Below are 18,327 nucleotides of genomic sequence, written 5' to 3'. Positions count from 1 at the left end.
AGCACCCCCAGTAAGAATTCATTCTCAGGAATTCCCTGGTGGTCCGGTGGTTAGGACTCCATGATCTTAATGCGGAGGGCAGGGGTTCAATTCCTGGTCAGGGAACCTAGATCCCACAAGTTACATGGTGCAGCCAAAACAAGAAAACAAACAAACAAAGAGTTCTTTCCGGTGTTCTGGGTCTGCAGGTCGATGGGCTGATGTAGGCCAGGCCAGGCTGGGCTACTCAGCTTCAGGCTGCAGGCCCACTGGACATAGCTCCTCTATGCTGGTTGGGCTAAGGCTGCCCCAGGTGGGTTCACCCTGGGGCCCAGCTAAAGGGCAATGGCTCCAGGGGGGAGTCCTGGCGATGGCAGAGGAGCGAGTGCACTGCACATGCGCATGTCAACCGGCTGCTTTGTCACATCCACCAATATTCATTGGCCAGAGCAAGTTACAAGGCCAAGCCCAATCTCAGTGGGGAAGGACAGGGGAACAATCTGCCTCCGAGGGGAAGAGGAAGGTGAATATTTGCTGAGCAAACCAAATTACAGCCCTGGTATTTTGCATATATTTTTAAAAGACCTTATATGACTCTAATCTTCGATCAAGGCTCAGAACCACTGACCTAGAGTCACACTGCATGTCAGCCAGTCAAAACAAAAGTCAGGCTTAGCTGATTTGACCTCATTTCCTTAAAGCAGTTGACTCAAGCAAAGTTCATTTCTCCTTTAGGCAGTTTTTTTTTTTTTTTTGAGAAGACAGTCCCTGGAATTAACACGGCAAGTGATTTTAACAACTGATTTTTAACTAGAGCTTATGATTCATCTCTAATAATCTCAACTGTAGTATAGGGCAGAGAAGTGGGGAATATGGTGTTGTGGATAATTGGAAGGAAGGAATGTGAGCACAGTTGTGTAAGTGCTGTGATGGCACGGATTCTGTCTGTTGGTATCGTTGTTATATCACCAATGCTTAGAAGAGTGCTCAGTAAACAATCTCTCAATTAATGATGCATGCATACATGCATAGATAGGCTGTCTGGGATGGAAAAATAAACCATGGATGAGTGGATGATTGGTTGAATACATAGATGTATAGGTGGATGAATGGATAAATGACTGGGTGGGGGACAAACAAATACATCAGAGGTTAAATAGTGGAGAGGTGGGTGAATAACTGGATGGTTGGATGGACAGATGAGTGGATGGATAGGAGCATGTATGGTCGGATGGATAGATTATTAGAGGGTTGGACAAATGGATGGAGAGGAGAACAAATGGGAGGGCAAATGGATAAATGAGCAGGTAGTTGGACAGCTAGATCCGTGAGAGAATGAATAATTGGACAGGTGGGTGGCTGGTTGGATGGATAGTCAGGCTGGCAGATTGATGAATAGATGAGTGGATGGATGGATGGATGTATAGATGAATGGGTGATTGGGTAGATCATATGACAAAATGAAAGGATGAAACATGATTGTGTGATTGCTACAAGAAAGAATAGCCTTTCCTGTGCATAAACACAGCTACTTCCCAAACTCTTAGTCACCAGGAATACTTTGGTCTCCTCACAGAGTTTTCTGGTTTGATGCTTGCTCCTCCCTGCTGAGTGTCTTCTGGAGGCGGAGGTAAGGGGTGTAAGAGGATGGCCACGGAGATCAGTGCTCGGGGCAGACCGCGCGCCATTGGGCAAGAGGAATACAACCTGTATAGCAGCCTGAGCGAGGACGAGCTGGTCCAGATGGCCATTGAGCAGAGCCTGGCTGACAAGACTCGGGGCCCAGCCGCCACTGAGACCACTGTGCCCACACGTGTCAACCGCGAACCCGCCCACTTCTACCCATGGACCAGGTGAGCAAGGGGATCCAATCGGGTGCAGATCCCAAACACTGTTAACCCAAGACCAAAGTAGCCTGGTCTCTAAGATGCATTTTCACACTGTAATGACTTACAGTTGTTATCTAAGCCTCCTGAGCTCTGAAGGTGCCAGGCACTGCCCTGGGTACTATATGCACTTTGCCTCATTTTATCCTCTTAAGGACCGTCTAGGAGGCTCTATGCTATATTCCCATTTTACAGATGAGGAAACTGAAGCTCAGGGCTGAGTGATAGTCCAGGGTCACACAGCTGGCAGACTGTGTTGCAGACAGGGAACTTATCTGGTTCCAAAGCCCATAGCTTAGTCTTGCATCACTGGCTTTATGATTGGATGCAGTGGAACTGAGGTGCTGAATCTGGCCAGAGTTTACAACCCTATCTGTGCTGTCTCCCTGGAAAAACATGTCTGAGAAGCAGTAATATCTGCCTGGCAAAGCCATCTTGCCTTCTGTCCTGGCTCCCCCATCTCGGTATGACCTCATCATCCCATTAGCCGGACCATCTACAGCAGCACCAGGTTGCATCAATAGAACTATGATGTGGGCCTCAACTGTAATTTCACAGATGCAATTTGAATTTCCCAAGAGCCACTCTAAAAGTAAAGAGAAACAGATGAAGTTAATTTGTATCTAAAATATTATCATTTCCAAATGTCATTAATATGAAGCTTATGAATGAGATACTTACATTCCCTTTCATATCAAGTCTCTGGAAGCCAGTGTGTATTTTGCATTCACAGCCCATCTCAATCCAGACTAGCCACATCTCAAGGGCTCACTAGCCATATGTGGCTACATGCTGGACATGTAGCATGTCCAGAGACAGATCTAGACACCTAGTGCCCACTTCATAGGAGATGAGAAGCAGGGAGGTTATTGGGGTCTTAAAATGGCACTGGATCTTATAATGCTTTTAGAAAAGAAGCATATACATTTTAAAAACTGCTTTTGCTCAGCACGGAGTCCAAGTAAAGTGTGTATTTGCAGGAATTTTGTTAAATTTTATTTTTATTATTTTTTTATTTTAACACCAGAAACATTTTGTATTGGGGTATAGCTAATTAACAACTGGAGTATAGTTGTGATAATTTTAGGTGAACAGCGAAGGGACTCAGCCATACATATACATGTGTCCATTCTCCATGGGGGTAGGAAGTGATATAACAGTTGTGTGGGTGTTTCCTTGAGGCATGGGCCTCAAATCTTATTGTTTTCAACAGCCAATTGACTTCCTGTGTGACCTCCAGCAAGTCACTTAACCTCTCTGAACCTCAAACAATAATAGTAATAACAGCAGCAACAATAAACAGATTTTCTGATGCCCAGAACCAGTGGATAGGGATGAAGGTGGGTGATGGTACACCTTGACCCTGTCCCCTGATGAAAGGGTGACTTTGGCCCTTTGGAGGCTAGACCACTTCTGCCAGGCAGGCTGAGCAAAGGCCTGGGATGCCCACCACTCAGGCATCCCTTCCCTAAAGGGGCAGGCAGGCAACCTCCTCAGATGAAGGCTCCAAGTTACTGAGCTGTGCATAAGGAAGTCCCATCCTGGGACCCAATCTGAAATGCAGAAGTCCAAAGCCAAGATCATGGTGGCTCATGTTCTAGAAGCCCTGGTTCCTGTTCTGGCCGATTCAGCCTAAGTCAGACCACAGGTTCCTCTTTCTCAGGGGGATCAGATAGAGAGCAGAGCATCCTCCCCTCATCCCAGCTGCAGCACAAACCATGCATCCTGGGGCCACCTCTGCAGCCTTCTCCCCAGTGTGGGAACCACCCCCAGGAGCCCTGAGGACCCTTGAAAATAATAGCACTGGGCCCTGACCTCCTCCTCCTCCTAGGGGTAGGAAGTAGAAGCCCATCGTGGGGTGTAAACATTTATCCTGAAAAGAAACCTCCCACACAGCAGGGCAAGGACTTAGGCGAGGCCATGTGGTCCTCACCTAAGACCCAGGCGGAGTCGAGCAGGGCAGGAGGACTCGGCCTGCCTCTCCTCACCCTGGAGGTGACCTGCAGCCGCCTACATTCTGTTCTGGCCTCTCCTCTCTGAAAGGAGGCAGAGCTGCTGGGAAAGCAAGTCCCTTCCATGTGATTTTTAATGAAATTCTCCTCCTCCTGCCCTGCCAGCTCAGCCCACAGGCATTCACCTGACCCTGAGAGAAGCCACGGAAGGTGGATGTCTCGGGGTCCGGTTTACATGTGACAGCGCAGGCGCCCCACAGGGCCAGGACCCAAACCAAGGTCTGACCTGCCTCGAGTTTCAGACACTTAGCCAGCTGTGCTGATGCTACAGAGGCCTCTCTCTGTTTTCTGTCCCTCCTCCACTTCCAAGTGCTTCTCCCCACTGAGATTCAGGGTCACCCCTATGTAAGAGACACACGGGCTTGCGCTCACACTCACACACAGCCTGACATCTAAGTCCAATAGAGTTCTTGAACACGTTTATCCCCGAATATCACCGTGCCCATTAAGTGCACCCACAGCAGGTCTAGAAGGCGGGCATCACACATGCCCTCAGAGGCGCCCCGTGGCCAGCCCCTCTTCATCTTTGAGCAGGCTCCCCGGTCAAGCAGGTCGCATTCTTACTTTCCTGGCTGTTTACTTCACTGCCCTGACAATGACTTACAGCTTCTATCTTTTTATTTCTGCCGTTCACCTGTGAACTCTTTGGAGGCCGGAGCCTCACTCGTCTTTCTTCCTGTGAGGCCCCGAGTCTAGCACATGGGGCCTGACCTGTGGCAATACCACAGAGCTCTTTGTAGACAGATGAATGGGTGAATGCAGACCCAAGTGAGGCTGTGGCTGATTAGACCAGAAAGCGAAGCGAGTGTAGAATGAGTTTGAATCCTTCCTCTGTCACTACTGGCTGTGTGACCTCAGGCAAGTGACTTGACTTTTCTGAGCCCCAGCAGCCTTATCCCTAAAATGGTAATAACAAAACTTGCCTAGGTTCACCTTGCACCTTTTCTTACGAAAAGCAAATCAGATGAGGTAGGTGTTGAAGCCCCCCGCAACATCCTGCCGCCTGAACGACTTCCCCCCACTTCCTCCCTGTGTACCCTGACTGCTCATCTCATGACAGCCTCCGTTTCCTGGACAAGCTTTTGTGTCCCTGTAGGAAGACATTATCTGGCCTCCTGAGAGTGTCCCCAATGACCCTGTGTGACCTCCCTGGGGACAGGGAACAGATATTATTCACTTTTGTATCCTCAGTGCCTGGCAAAGAGCCTGGATCACTGCAGATGCCCAGGGAATGTTTTTATACAAATCGGTGTACTTTGAATCCAATAAAATTCTCTAGAAATACAATTTATTGTTACCTGCTTGTGACCAAAATGGCAAATGTGGACATAAAGGTCAACTGGCACTTTGGGATCCTAGAAATGAAAGCCAGCTCAGCATTCCAGAGAAAATATAATACTCCCTCTTAAAATCATTTTCCAATTTGTTTCTCTTCTACCACAGGGTAAAGGGTTAAACCCTGATCCCTGAACCCAAGGTAAAGGGTTTGGCTTGAATATGTATGAAGATCATTTGCCAAACCTTGGCCTACTGAGGACTCCCTGATTGGAAGACGAACTTCCTATCCAATAAAGAAACAGGGTTCATGCACTCATGAAACAGGGAGTCCAGGGTTACTGATATAAACCAGTTCAAATGGGTCTAGAAGGCTGGGTCTTCCAGTTTTTAAACTTCTGCATTTTATTTAAGGTTACATTTCTAAGAAGATGAAAGCATGAGGCAGGAACTTGCTTGAGCTGATGTATGCACAGCTGCAAACAATTCAAATAAGCCACTTTTACTGTACAATTATGATGTTCCAGCTTCATTCTTGGCACTTGGATGTGTGAATCAGGCCTGATCCCTGCTTTCCCTAAGCTTGCAGTCTAATGAGGGCAAGGCTCAGAGGTACATAATGATCGAATAGGATGGATGCAGCAAAGAGGCTTGCTTCAGTGTCAGAGGGACACAGGAAGAGTTGATTTAATTCTTAGTCTAGGAAGTGGGCTTTGCAGGATGAATAGGAGTTCGTCAAACAGGCTAGAGGAAGCGAACGTCTTTGAGCTTGTGTCCTCATGTGCAAAACGGAGCCAATTATATCTCCTTCACAAAGTGGTCTAGAGGATGAAATGAAATACTTTGTGCCATGCCCCTATCATAAGACTAGGTATAGAGCAAGCTCTCAATGAATCTTAGCCTTAGCTGGGAAGGCAGAAGTTGCTGCGTTGGAATTCACATTCTCCTCTACATGTGAGTACTCCCTGGCCAGCCCAGAAAGGATGAGTTGTCCAGTAGATGAGAGGGAATCAGAACCCTCATGGGTGGCTTGGGCATGGAGGTAGTGATCCCACGTGAGCACTTCGTCTCTCTAATCATGAGGACAGAGGGCTGGTTCTCCAGGAATCTGAAGTCTTGGCCTACAACCACACACCACCAAGACTGCCATAGAGGGTATTACCCTTTCAAAGGTTTCTGTTCACTTGTTTTGTTATATTCATTGAAATTTATCAAGCATCTACTGTGTGCTTCGCTGGGGGCTCAAACAGTAAAGAATCTGCCTCCCATGCAGGAGACTTAGGTTCGATGCCTGGGTCAGGGAAATCCTCTGGAGAAGGGAATGTCTACCCACACCAATATTCTTGCCTGGAGAATCCCATGGACAGAGGAGATTGGCGGGCTACAGTCCATGGGGCTGCAAAGAGTCAGACACGACGGAGCGACTAACGCTTGACTGGGTGCCAGACCTTGTACTCGTGACACCTGCACTGGACATAGGGTTTGTGTAAGGCCCAGATGAGGGAGCAGGTATCGGACGCTGCCTGGTAGGGTGGTAGGCACAGCGGAGAGTCTTGTTGTCAGCTCCCTCCGCTATGAAGATGCCTGCTTGCCATCTGCGTTCACCCAGGTCCAGACCAAATTAACACTCTTCCTGGGACTGGCCTGGGCATCTTGTTAACTCCAACAGGACTAGCTGAGAAGTTAGGGGACCTTGTCATCACTGCCCGGCTCCCCACTCTCACCGAGCCTGACCCGTGTCTGAAGCCAGGATCAGGATGAGCTGGATTCCAGGACAGGGACGTGGTGACGGTGACACACCCCCAACCCCGACCTGCCCGCCCACACAGAGGACAGGGGACCCTTCCTGGGCCCCTTCCAGGTCATGACCTGCGCCCACATCCTGCCAGGTCCCTCTCACCTCAGATTACTCAGCCTTGGTGGTTTTCTCTGCTGGGAATTTCCCTGCTTCGGACCTGAGGGGAAGTGGGGCTGGCAGGCTTGATCAGAAAGAACACGGAACCCAGTCAGGGGCCCAGCGCGCTTTCCAGCTCTGAGCACTCACCCTGTCTGCCCCTCCAGCCCAGTTAATGCCTGATTTCAGAGCCCCCAGAGCGAGCCCTCTGGCCTCTCTCCCAGACCCTACCCTGTAGCCTAGTGGCAGTGGGTGTCCTGGCCCCCCAACACTGTAGACCTCTGAACATCTTGAGGATCACATCAATGATCTGCACAGCTCGGGCTTAGCGCAGGGCGTAGGACCAGCAGGAGCTGGGAAGTTCTCGTTGAAACAGACCTGATCTGTCTGCTTCCTCCTCCGCCTATGGGAGCAATCTGCTCTCTGCTTCCATCCAGGGAGCCGGGAGGGTGGAAAGGAGGTGCTGCCCTGAGACTTCATGAGGGAAAGTCACCATCACCACCTCACTGTCCCTATCTTGCTGTTACTTTTACGCCATCAGTGAAATGTCCTCATTTCCGGGTGGGAGTGGGCTGTTACCAACGCTTTTTACCTGGCTAAAAAGAGTCTAACAGCAAAAAGTGATGAGGCCACACATGGACCCATGATGAGCATGCCTGGGTCCCCAGGACCAGGCTGATGTAGAAGTCCAGGGTGTTGTCATGACCCTCAGGCTGGGGACTGCCGCTGTGCCCAGAAGTCTCCCTTTTCCAGGGCCGGGAATAAAAAATACACCTGCCAATGCAGGAGACTCGAGCTCAATCCCTGGGTCAAGAAGATTCCCTGGAGGCGGAAAAGGCAAACCACACCAGTATTCCTGCCTGGAGAATCCCCATGGACAGAGGAGCCCGGCGGGCTACGGTCCACAGGGTTGCAAAGAGTCAGACATGAGTGAGCAACTGGTCACATATACACGCAGCAAGTGCAGCAACGACGCTGAACCAGCAGCTCTTGGGGCTGGGGGAGGGGACCCTGGCAGGGCCAGGCTCTGAGCCCCCCTCCCCAGGACGTGGCCTTAGATGTGTATGACCTCCTGAGTTTCCACGTGAGTTCACTGCAGGGAAAGCTGCACCACCACCACAGCAGCGATGGGACCCCTGGTCTGGTCCCGCCTCCTCATTTTGCAAAACAGGAAACAGGCACAGAGGGGTGGGGGCTTGTTCCCAGTTGCAGGGCCTGTCAGTGTGGTGGACTGAGGGCCGGAGAGGGGATGGAGGGGTGGGAGAGACCAAGCCTCTGGGGAATACAGCCCATGTCAGAGCTCCGTGGACAGGCAGGCGGCGACTTCGCAGCTGCGTGTGGCCCTGGGGCAGATTCTCACTTCTCAGAGCCTCAGCCTCCACGTCTAGACAAGGCAGTGGCATTGGCATCCACTCTAGCCTTCGTGGCATCACACTCGGCCTCGTGGTGCTCAGGAGCAGGTGGGGGAGAAGGAAGGTAGGAAGAGATGACCGTGGTGCAGTGATGAACCACGTGGGACAGGTGCTGGCGTCCTGCCCGTCTCTCTGCTCCTCACCCTTCCCCGTGTCCCCGCCTGGCTGAGAATGCCCACAAAATCTGCAGGGCCTCGCGTTCACAGTTCCAGCACCTCCGTGGCCCACAGGGGCCTGGTCACCTACAGCAGCATCCTTCCAATCCTTTAGGGCACCCCAAGAGGGGCGCAGGAGACCAGACTGGGTCCTCTGGGGTGTCCATGGCCCCAGGGCCCCCAACCTGCTGGAAGAGGGGCCAGGAAGCCTTGTTCCCATGCCAAGTCCGACCAATTCAGATCTGTACAGTGGCCACCACCCCTCCTTTTGACCCTCCTGTCCCCACAACAGCTGAGGGGGGTGGGAAACCTGAGCCCAGAGAGATGAAATAATGATATGATCAACGGTGGACACGTGTTGAGCCCCTTGCCCGGCCCTCTGATAAGCCCTTTATGCTGTTCACACACTCAGGCCTCACCAGGCTAAATCCCAGAGAAGGGGCACCTGTTCAAAGTCACATAGCCAGGAAGTGTCAGAGCTGGGTTTGAACCCATGTCAGTCTGACTCCAAACCCCGGCTCTCATGACCCTCATGCATCCTTCTGCTGTACCCTCTGCACTCTTTGTTCTGACCCTGGGATGGCAGGACCCTCTAATGAGGAGCTGGCGAGGTGGGGGTGGGTCACTGACCTGGCTTGGCACCCCAGCTTTACTCTCCTTGTCCCCCACCCCGGTGAATCTCTTGTCCATCTCTTGTTGGGACCCAGCCCAGCCTGCCCGAGACTAAGCGCTTTTCATCCTGGGACCTGCCACTGACTACTTCTCACATCCTCTGGGTGAAGAATGTCACCTTGCTTCCTATCTGCCCCGTGGTTGGCTGGGGAGAGGGACCTGGGGTGTGGGGTGAGGTTAACCTCATTGTTGTCTTATATGGTCATTTAAATCTCCCAGGGCTTCCTCCAAGGGCCAAAAATAATCTGGAGACACAGCAGCTGCGTCCAGACACAGGGAGGACCCGGCCATCTGCTTTGGTTCAGAGCCCTGTATCTGTCTGTCAGTCTCCCCCTCGCTCTCCCTCCATCCTCGTTCCTGCCTCCGGCCATGACCCGCTTCTCATACGCGGAATATTTTTCCCTCTTTCACTCCTGCCCTGCACCCTCCAGGTCCGCAGTGTCTCCTGAGAGCGCCCCGACCTCAGCCCCCAAGGGCCTGTTCCAGGAGGTTATGCAGAAATACAACCGCAGCAAGTCCCAGCTGGCGTAAGTGCCCCCCGCCGTGGCCCCCAGACCATCCAAGCTCACCCTCCTCCAGACGGGTTGGGGGTGGAAGGCAGGCCCACGGGCCCCAGGAAGGGACCCCCCCCCCAGACACACACCTCTTCCAGGTATGTCCCCCTGAGACTCAGAGGCTCCAGCCAAGGCGGTCTTGGTGGTCACAGACTCTGTCCTCAAGGAACTGCCAGCCAGGCTGAGCTTGTGATTAACCCCTCAGTGCGCCCCCGCCTCAAATGGGCCCTGTGTACTGGATTCACCCCACAGGGCTCTGAACCTGGGGACCCCGCGAGAGGGAGATTGGGGGGATGGCTCCAGGACCCCAGAGGCTCAGAGCTGAGACTGATGAATCAGCTGCTCATCTGTCTCACTTTCCCCCTGCCATCAGCGTGGGTCTGTCTGAGCACATCCACAAAGCCCATACCCGCAAGTTTGGTTTTGCTTTGTTGCTTTTATTTATTAAGCGCCAGGTGCTAAAACAGAGAAACAATCCGAGCTGCAAGAGGGGCTGTTTGCCTAGTCCTAGGATGCTGGGCTAGGTGTGTCCTTGAAAATAGCTCTGTGCTAGTTCTGTCTCTGCTCCCCCATATCGACCCTAGAAGCAGCTAAAAGCCAAAAAGGGTCCCATCAATGGAGCCCCTGTATCCTTCATCAGTTACATTGTGGGGAGGAGGTGATTGGCCAATGTTTTACTTCCTCTCAGCCCTTCGCAAGCCCTGCCATCCCCCCTCTCCCTTGGTGCTGCAGGTAGGGTTTTGATCGTCTCGAAGAGCGAGACCCAGCTTCTGGTCTCTGCGTTGCTCCCACTTCCTGTGCAACTGTCCACGAGTTGCTGTCCCTCTCTGAGTCTCCGTCCTGTTAGGACAGAGTGGCCTCCAGGGTCCTGTGTGGCTCCTTAGTCTTTAATGGCCTGACACCCCAGCAGCTCGCCCCACCCTCGAGGCGGGCACTCTGGCTGAGCTCACAGACAAACCAGCGGTGTGTGCGCCTGAGCGCTCCACGGTCCTTGCACCACAGCTGGACGAGACCCAAGCTGGGCGGCGGGTCCTGAGAGTGTTCTCATGACACCGCACACCACCACGGCCACAAGAACAGCCTGCCCTCATCCCTTCCACTTCAGCCGGGTCCCACAGGAGACTTTCCGGGGGAGACGGGGCACCTACCCCACCGGGGCCTTTCCTGACACCAACAGGGGCTGCTCTGGCCGCTTGTAAGAGGAGCTCATCAAGGTGGCAGTGATGGCGTTGATGGGGACTCCAGGGCTTATCTGGTCAGTTACCCATCGTCCTTGCTGGATCTGTAACTTAACCGGCATCTGTGCTCTGAAGCTATTAATAACCAGAGAGGCTGAGAGCCGGGAGGAAGTGCTGCTCTCGCCGGAGGAAGCAGCTGGGAGGGTGAAGGGGCTGGCCCTGCAGACGCTCCGGGCCTATCCCGGCCCCTGACAGGGATGACGGTCCTGGGACAAGGCTGGCCTCTGGTCTCACCTCCTCCATCCAGGAGATGGGAACATATATGCAGCATGTTTCCCAAGGGTGGAACCACAGCAGTCGTGATCCTCACTGACTCTCCAAGGATGGAGGAAGCCAGCTCAGAGAACGAATGAATGAATGAATGAAGTGGCTTGGATGAGTCAAGCTAAGAAGTTATCTTTCACCTTAGCCCTGGAATCTCTGATGTTCACGAGTTTTAAATTGTGAAGGCTTCAGATGTATTTGTCCTCCAGGCATTTAAATCTTTTAGCAGCTAAAAGTTCTAGGGGTGAGGAGAAGGATCTGGAGTAAGGAAAAGGGTTGGGAAGACCCCAGAGAGATGCTCACTGTGAATAGTCCCACTCTGAGGGGTCTGTGCCTTCGTCTCAGTGCAAATAGGCCCTAAGGTGAACGCGTTTGGTAAACTCTGGAGCACTACGTGCAGGAAAGGTGTTTAATTATCATTAAAAACTCCCATGGGGCTGGTTATCCATCACTTTGGAGGCCAGCGCTGGATGCCCGAATTCTCTGGTACAATGGTCTTGGTGCAGTAGCCGCAGGCACTGGAAGCAGCAGTCACAGAGGGGTGCGGCAGTGAATGAGCTTGCCATGTTTTTAGTAGAGTTTCCCTCTGTGGTACCCAACTCAGAGGTAAAGATGTAGAAATGCTCCAAGTTCAGGGGGCTCACAAGGGTATGGAACACAGGCAAGGCCTGATCCAGAGCCCCCATATTTATTTTCATAGGTTGATTTGCCTCCAAATACGGCTTTCCCGATAGCCAGTTGATAGAGCATCTGCCTGCAATGCAGGAGACCCCGATTCAATTCCTGGGTTGGGAAGGCCCCCTGGAGAAAGGAGAGGCTACCCACTCCAGTATCTTTGGGCTTCCCTTGTGGCTCAGCTGGTAAAGAATCTGCCTGCAATGAGGGAGACCTGGGTTTGATCCCTGGGTTGGGAAGATCCCCTGGAGAAGGGAAAGGCTACCCACGCCAGTATTCTGGCCTGGAGAATTCCATGGACTGTGTGATCCATGGGGTTGCAAACAGTCAGACACGACTGAGCGACTTTCACTTTCACTTTCATGCCTCCAAATGCTCAGAGGAAATCACTGCAAAGTTGTTTTGAATGAGATGCAAATAAAATTCCCAAAGAAACAAGCAAAAATCTAACAAGGAAGAAACTGTTTTTTGGGAAATAGAAGAGATGAAGAAGTGAAAGAATTAGGGGTTTGTTTTGTTGGGTTGGTTTTTTGTTAGTTTGCTTGGTGAGATTTTAGTTCCCTGAACAAGGACTGAACCTGTGTCCCTTGCAGTGGAAGGGCAGAGCACTAACCACTGGACCCTAGAGAATTCCCTGTTACGGTTCTTAAATTCTGAATTCTTCCTCGTCCCTCCCTCCCATCCTTCTATATTCTTTCTTGCTCTTTCTTTCAAGCAGCAAATATTTATTAAGCACCTGTTATGGACCAGCCGCTGAACTGGGCCCTGGGAATCAAATCATGAGGGATAAAAGAAAGACACAGGCCGTATGGTCTTGAAGCTCACAGTCCAGTGAAGGAGACAGAGAGATGGTGGGCGAATGATCAAAGACATGTAAAGGCCAGTGATGAGTCGACGGCTTATGACCGGAGGCAGGGAGAGGCTGACACGGGCAGGCAGGCCAAGGAAGCCATGATGGGGCTGAGAGCTGGAGGGGCCAAGGTCAGGCCTGAGGTCGGGGCAGGCTTCCCAGGGCTCGCCCGTGGGGGTTAGGAAGGATTATTCTCCTCATCGAGAGGACACGGCAGCAGGGGCTGAGCACCGGTCCCAGAGCAGCGGGGACAAGCAGGGCTGTGTGATCTCACGGCCAACCCCGCTCCCGGCCCTGCCTCCGTCCGCCCCGGTCCTGAGGAATGACCTGCCCCTTGCTCTGACAGGCCCGTGGACCCTGTGCTAAAGGCCATCAAGGAGGGTGATGAAGAGGCCTTGACGGCTATGATCAAGGCGGGCAAGAACCTCTCAGAACCCAACAAGGAGGGCTGGCTGCCGCTGCACGAGGCGGCCTACTACGGCCAGCTGAACTGCCTAAAGGTCCTGCACCGAGGTGAGGCGGCGGGTCGGGCTGCGGCCACAGGTGGGACTGGGCCCCATGGGTGGTGGCACTTTCCCTCTGGAGCTTTGGCCCACAACAACCGTGGTGACCGGGGGCAAGGCCAAGGTACCACCCCGCCTTGCAGAGTTAAAGTCAGCACACTGGAAGGGAAGACGTGACGTGTGCCCTGCCTCCCCAACTGCGCCCTTCCCACCCCATCCTGCCACCACTCCAGCCCTCCAGGACAGGAGAGTCTAATTCCTAGAAGAGGATTAAGGGAGGGCTGACTTCTCAGAGCGCCACTGCCAGCTTGTCCCAGAACGTTCCAGGGGTTGATCTGGTGTGGAAAATACCGCAGCTGTGCCTGGGCCCTGCCAAGGCCGTCTCCAACAGCTGTGAGATCCTGGGCAACTCATGCCTCCTCTCTGGAGCCTTGACTTTCCCCCAGGCTAGATGTGGGTGGGGAACACCTGCAGGCAGGACCTACCTGTGCCCTCAGGTATCCAGAAAGGGACCCCAGGCAGCCCACCACACACCAGGGCAGAAAGAGCAGCAGTGGCTGGTGGGAGTGTGAGGGAAGCCTGGGTTCATTCGGAGAAGGAAGGGATTCAATCAGGGAAGGCTTCCCAGAGGAGGTGGCATCTGAGCTGGATTAATATGACTGGGAAGCTGAAACAGCCCCGTTGAGAGTGGCTGAACACAGGACCAAGAGGAAGAAGGCAGTCTGGATGGTAAATTCAGGCAGAGGCCACACGTGTCTGTCCTCAGAATGGGAGGAAATAGGGACCAGCTCTGTGTTGGAGGGAGAGATGGGTATCTTCCTCCTTCACGAATGTCCTGATCTGTCCTCCACAGCGTACCCGGCAGTCATCGACCAGCGCACCCTGCAGGAGGAAACGGCCCTTTACCTGGCGACCTGCAGGGGACACGTGGACTGCCTCCAGTTCCTGCTCCAGGCTGGCGCCGAGCCCGACATCTCCAACAAGTCCCGAGAGACACCGCTCTACAAAGGTGAGCCCAGGGGGGCGTGGGCGTCCCCCAGGAAAGGTCCAGAGACTGAGTGGGCTATCAGGAGGATTTGCTTGCAAAGTGTACAACCCTCCCCACCGGGGTCTACTGTGATTAAACAGCCTCGTTCAGGTATATAACTTACATAACGGAACCATTCATTCGTGCATGTATTCAGGCAATATTTCCCAAGTTCTCCCATGGGCCTGGCACACTGAGGACTCAGAGATGAAAAGATATGGTCCATGCCCGTGTGATCGTCCAGTCTGGTAGACGCTGATTCACAGACGATATACACTGATTCTCAGTCAGCTACTGGCAATGAAGAGCTTGACACGAGGGAGCCTGGGGGAGGGACTGGGATGTGGGGAGGGCACCCCCACAGGAGGGGGTCCCAGAGCTGAGCCTGAACAGGAGGGATTCACCGGCTGGACGATCAAGGGGAACAGCATAAGCAAAAGTGAAGAGGCATGAGAGGGAATTTGTTGCTCCTGGATTTTTGAGAAAATGAAAACCTCCAATTTACTCCACATGTCATCCAAGGACAGTCACTGGCTGCCCTAGCAGTGCCCAGAGTCAAAATCCGAATAATCATAACAGCTGGCAATTATCAAGTGTTTACTATACACCAGGCTCTGTTCTTTTTTCTAACCCTCACATCCATCCACAGATGAAGCAAGCACTGCTAGCTTCCCCAGTTTACAGATGAGGCCTTAAGGCACAGAGAGCAGACAGGAGGCACCCAGGATCACACAGCCAGGAAGGGCAGACCTGGGATCTAACTCTGAGGGCTGGATGCCAGCATCACGCTCTGAACTCCTCCACTCTTGAGTGTCTAGTTCATGCCTACGCACATAAACAATCAGCTTCGGGTCTTGCAAAAAGGACAGGAGCTCTACACTTTGAAAAACTACAGAAATTCCCAATTCCCCATGTGGCTGGTCTCCAGCTCCTGGAATATCCCATCTGCAGCAGGAACCGGGTCCACTGCAGACCTGCGGTGGAAGTGTCTTCCTTAGAACTCATGTCCCCCTGGGCACCGGAGCCATCACACAGAACCCCAGCTGACCCAGAGAGAGCTCCTAGGATGCTGAGTGACTCACAGCTGAAGCCTGAGCTCTGATCCGGCATGAGCTCCACCCTAGAGCCTTCGTACCTTGCCCCACTCCACTCTCCCACAGCATCCTCTCGGGAAGGTTTCATCACCTGTCCTTTACAGGTGAAGAGCCCATGGCTTAGAGAAGCCGTGAGCTTTGCTGAGGGTCCTGTTTGAAACGCTAGACAGGCAGCCCCTCTTCCTTCTTGTGTATGCATACTCAGTCTCTCAATCGTGTCTCATTCTTTGCGACCCCATGGACTGTCACCCACCAGGCCCATGGGATTTTCCAGGCAAGAATACTGGAATGGGCTGCCATTCGCTACTTCAGGGAATCTTCCCAACCCAGGGATCAAACCTGTGTCTCCTGCATCTGCGGGCAGATTCTTTATCACTGAGCCACCTGGGAAGCCCCCCTTCCTTCTCCCCTCCTCCCTAACTGAGGAAGCTTCCAGGGGTGGTTAATTTGGACAAGTTCTCGGTCTCCCTTGGAACAGCTCTGCCAGCACTGAGGCTACATTTAGAATCCAGAGCCAGATAAGACTTAAAAGGGAGGTTTGAGCGGTTGAGAAAGACTTGATGAGCTGCACTCAGAAGACAAATTTTAACTGAGTAGCCTTTGAGGAAGCGTTTTGAGCAGACATATGACACTGCCCTCCTCTTCTTCTGGCCTCGCGGAGGACTGAAGCGGTAACATTGGAAAGGGAGATGAGTTAGGAGCATTCTGGAACCTTCCAGGGGACAGAGACTCCAGACCCGATTACCTGGATTTGAATCCCAGTTCTGTCACTTACTGTGTGACCCTGGGCAAGTCACTTAACTCCTCTGTGCCTCACTGTCCTCCTCTGTGAAAAGGGATAACAGAACATCCTTTAAGGGTATTTGGGAGAACTAAATTAATCACTTGAAATGCTTAGAATAGAGTGCAGGTGCATAAACAATGCTATACACACATCCGGATATTATTGCTGATTACTATTACTTTAGTGCATATCCTAGGTTTAGTGAAGGGATGGAACTTACTGCTGACTCAGGAGATATTTGTTGCGTGAATTCACTTCTGGCTGATGAATGAATGGTTGGATGGACAAATGAATGAATGAAGGCGCAGCTGACCAGGGCCTGCCAGGGGCCCCGCTGACCATCTTGCTTCTTGCTGGGCACAGCCTGTGAGCGCAAGAACGTGGAGGCAGTAAGGATTCTGGTGCAGTACAAGGCGGACACCAACCACCGCTGTAACCGAGGCTGGACGGCTCTGCATGAGTCTGTTGCTCGCAATGATCTGGAGGTCATGGAGATCCTGGTGAGCGGAGGCGCCAAGGTGGAAGCCAAGAATGCCTATGGCATCACCCCCTTGTTTGTGGCCGCCCAGAGTGGGCAGCTGGAAGCACTGAGATTCCTGGCCAAACACCGTGAGTACTAAGGGTCCCTGGGTCGTGGAGTTCCCAAGAGGACCTCAGATTAAGTCTAAGGGAAAGCAAGTTTAGGTGTCATCTATGGACATACTCTGATTGAGTGACAGCATCTTCTGGGAGTGTTGTCTTAAGAAGGATTCTGAGGTTGTGCCTAGGCTCGGCTGGAAACAAGTTGAGATCCACCAGCGGTGCCTGCAATTAGGCACACACTTGGAGGGGCGTGGTACACGTGCCCCGTGTTAGCCTTCTCTCACCTGGTCCAACATCCTCATTTATAAAATGAGGAATCTGAGGCCCAGAAAGAGGAAGTGACTTATCTACCTATAGTCACGCAGCAAATTACTTATAGACTAGACAGAATCTTAGCCTCCCAACATCCCAACAACTTCTCTTTCTATCACATCATCCTTCAGGGCCAGAAGGAACTTCAGACAACATTTAGGTCACCTCCTCACTCTATACGGAGAAGGAAATGACAACCCACTCCAGTATACTTGCTTGAAAATCCCATGGACAGAGGAACCTCGCAGGCTACAGTCCATGGGGTTGCAAAAGAGTCAGACACAACTTCAGGACTAAAGAACAACAACCCATTTTATAGGTGATGAAACCAAAGGCCAGGATGGGAAAGTGATTCGTCCAAGGTCACACAACAAATTAGTGGCAGAACTGGCATTTAGACCCTGGTCTTTGGACTCTTTGCCTCTTAAAAATCTTTGTTCACTTAATGGGATAAAATAAAACAATATTGCCTGAATTATTACATCCCAGTAACAGAAGATTCCGAGACAATGGCAGATGTCCTTTTGGTTAAAAAGGTCATAATATTCTGATTTTCCCCAAGAACTCTTTTGATTTCTCTTCTCACTCCCATGGGAAGTGACCTTTCTGCTAGAGACAGACACCAGAAGCAAGCCAGACCTGGGGGCTGAGCTGGAATAATCTTTCAAGGACCTGCTGTGTGACAGGCACTGCGCTAGGCATGAACACAGAATAGGGCCATGGGGTTTTCTCTGTAGCCTAGGAGGTAGGGAGTAGAGGAGACTGAGGCTCAGAGAGATTAAATGATTGGACACAATCGAAGTCTGGATTCTGACTGCCATCATCTGACCCCAAACTGCATGCTCTTTGCACTCCACCACCCCGCTCCAGGGCTCGAGAATTTCCATCCTGGGACTTGGCCTGAATAAGCATCCATTTACTCAGCACGTGCCCAAGCTGTTGGGAAAACAGACCCAGGGCACATCCTTGCCGCTGGGGACAAATCTGGACTGACCAGCCAGAGGCCAAAGAGCACATGCAGGGTCCTGGGAGCCAGGCAAGGAGGCTGGACAAAGGGCCAAGGGCTCAGCGGGTGAGAGCAACAGGCTAGCACTGAACATCTGCCCAGCTCTCCTGCTGATGCCCTGAGTCAGAGTCTGTTCCCACTGCGGGCTGAGTC

General features: G+C 52.3%; 1 protein-coding gene across 6 annotated transcripts in view; it reads left to right on the top strand.

Annotated features, from left to right (window-relative positions):
* ASB2 (ankyrin repeat and SOCS box containing 2) overlaps positions 1-18,327 on the top strand; it is a 48,417-nt gene that overhangs the window by 12,594 nt on the left and 17,496 nt on the right. Inside the window, exons 1-6 of one of the 6 annotated variants that reach the window (XM_061159340.1) lie at positions 688-761; positions 1,556-1,832; positions 9,717-9,812; positions 13,213-13,379; positions 14,223-14,378; positions 16,638-16,883. In XM_061159340.1, coding sequence (XP_061015323.1) covers positions 1,627-1,832; positions 9,717-9,812; positions 13,213-13,379; positions 14,223-14,378; positions 16,638-16,883 — 871 coding nt within the window. In that variant the 5' untranslated portion in view covers positions 688-761; positions 1,556-1,626. Of the gene's footprint in view, positions 1-687; positions 762-869; positions 897-1,555; positions 1,833-9,510; positions 9,607-9,716; positions 9,813-10,812; positions 11,095-13,212; positions 13,380-14,222; positions 14,379-16,637; positions 16,884-18,327 lie in introns of those variants that run through there. The other 5 variants (XM_061159341.1, XM_061159339.1, XM_061159343.1 and 2 more) reach the window with 5 other exon arrangements.

Source organism: Dama dama, chromosome 13 (genome assembly GCF_033118175.1).
Source record: "Dama dama isolate Ldn47 chromosome 13, ASM3311817v1, whole genome shotgun sequence".
Classification (NCBI taxonomy): domain Eukaryota; kingdom Metazoa; phylum Chordata; class Mammalia; order Artiodactyla; family Cervidae; genus Dama; species Dama dama.
The sequence above is the reverse complement of the archived record's forward strand: the minus strand, read 5'-3'. Positions and strand labels throughout refer to the sequence as shown.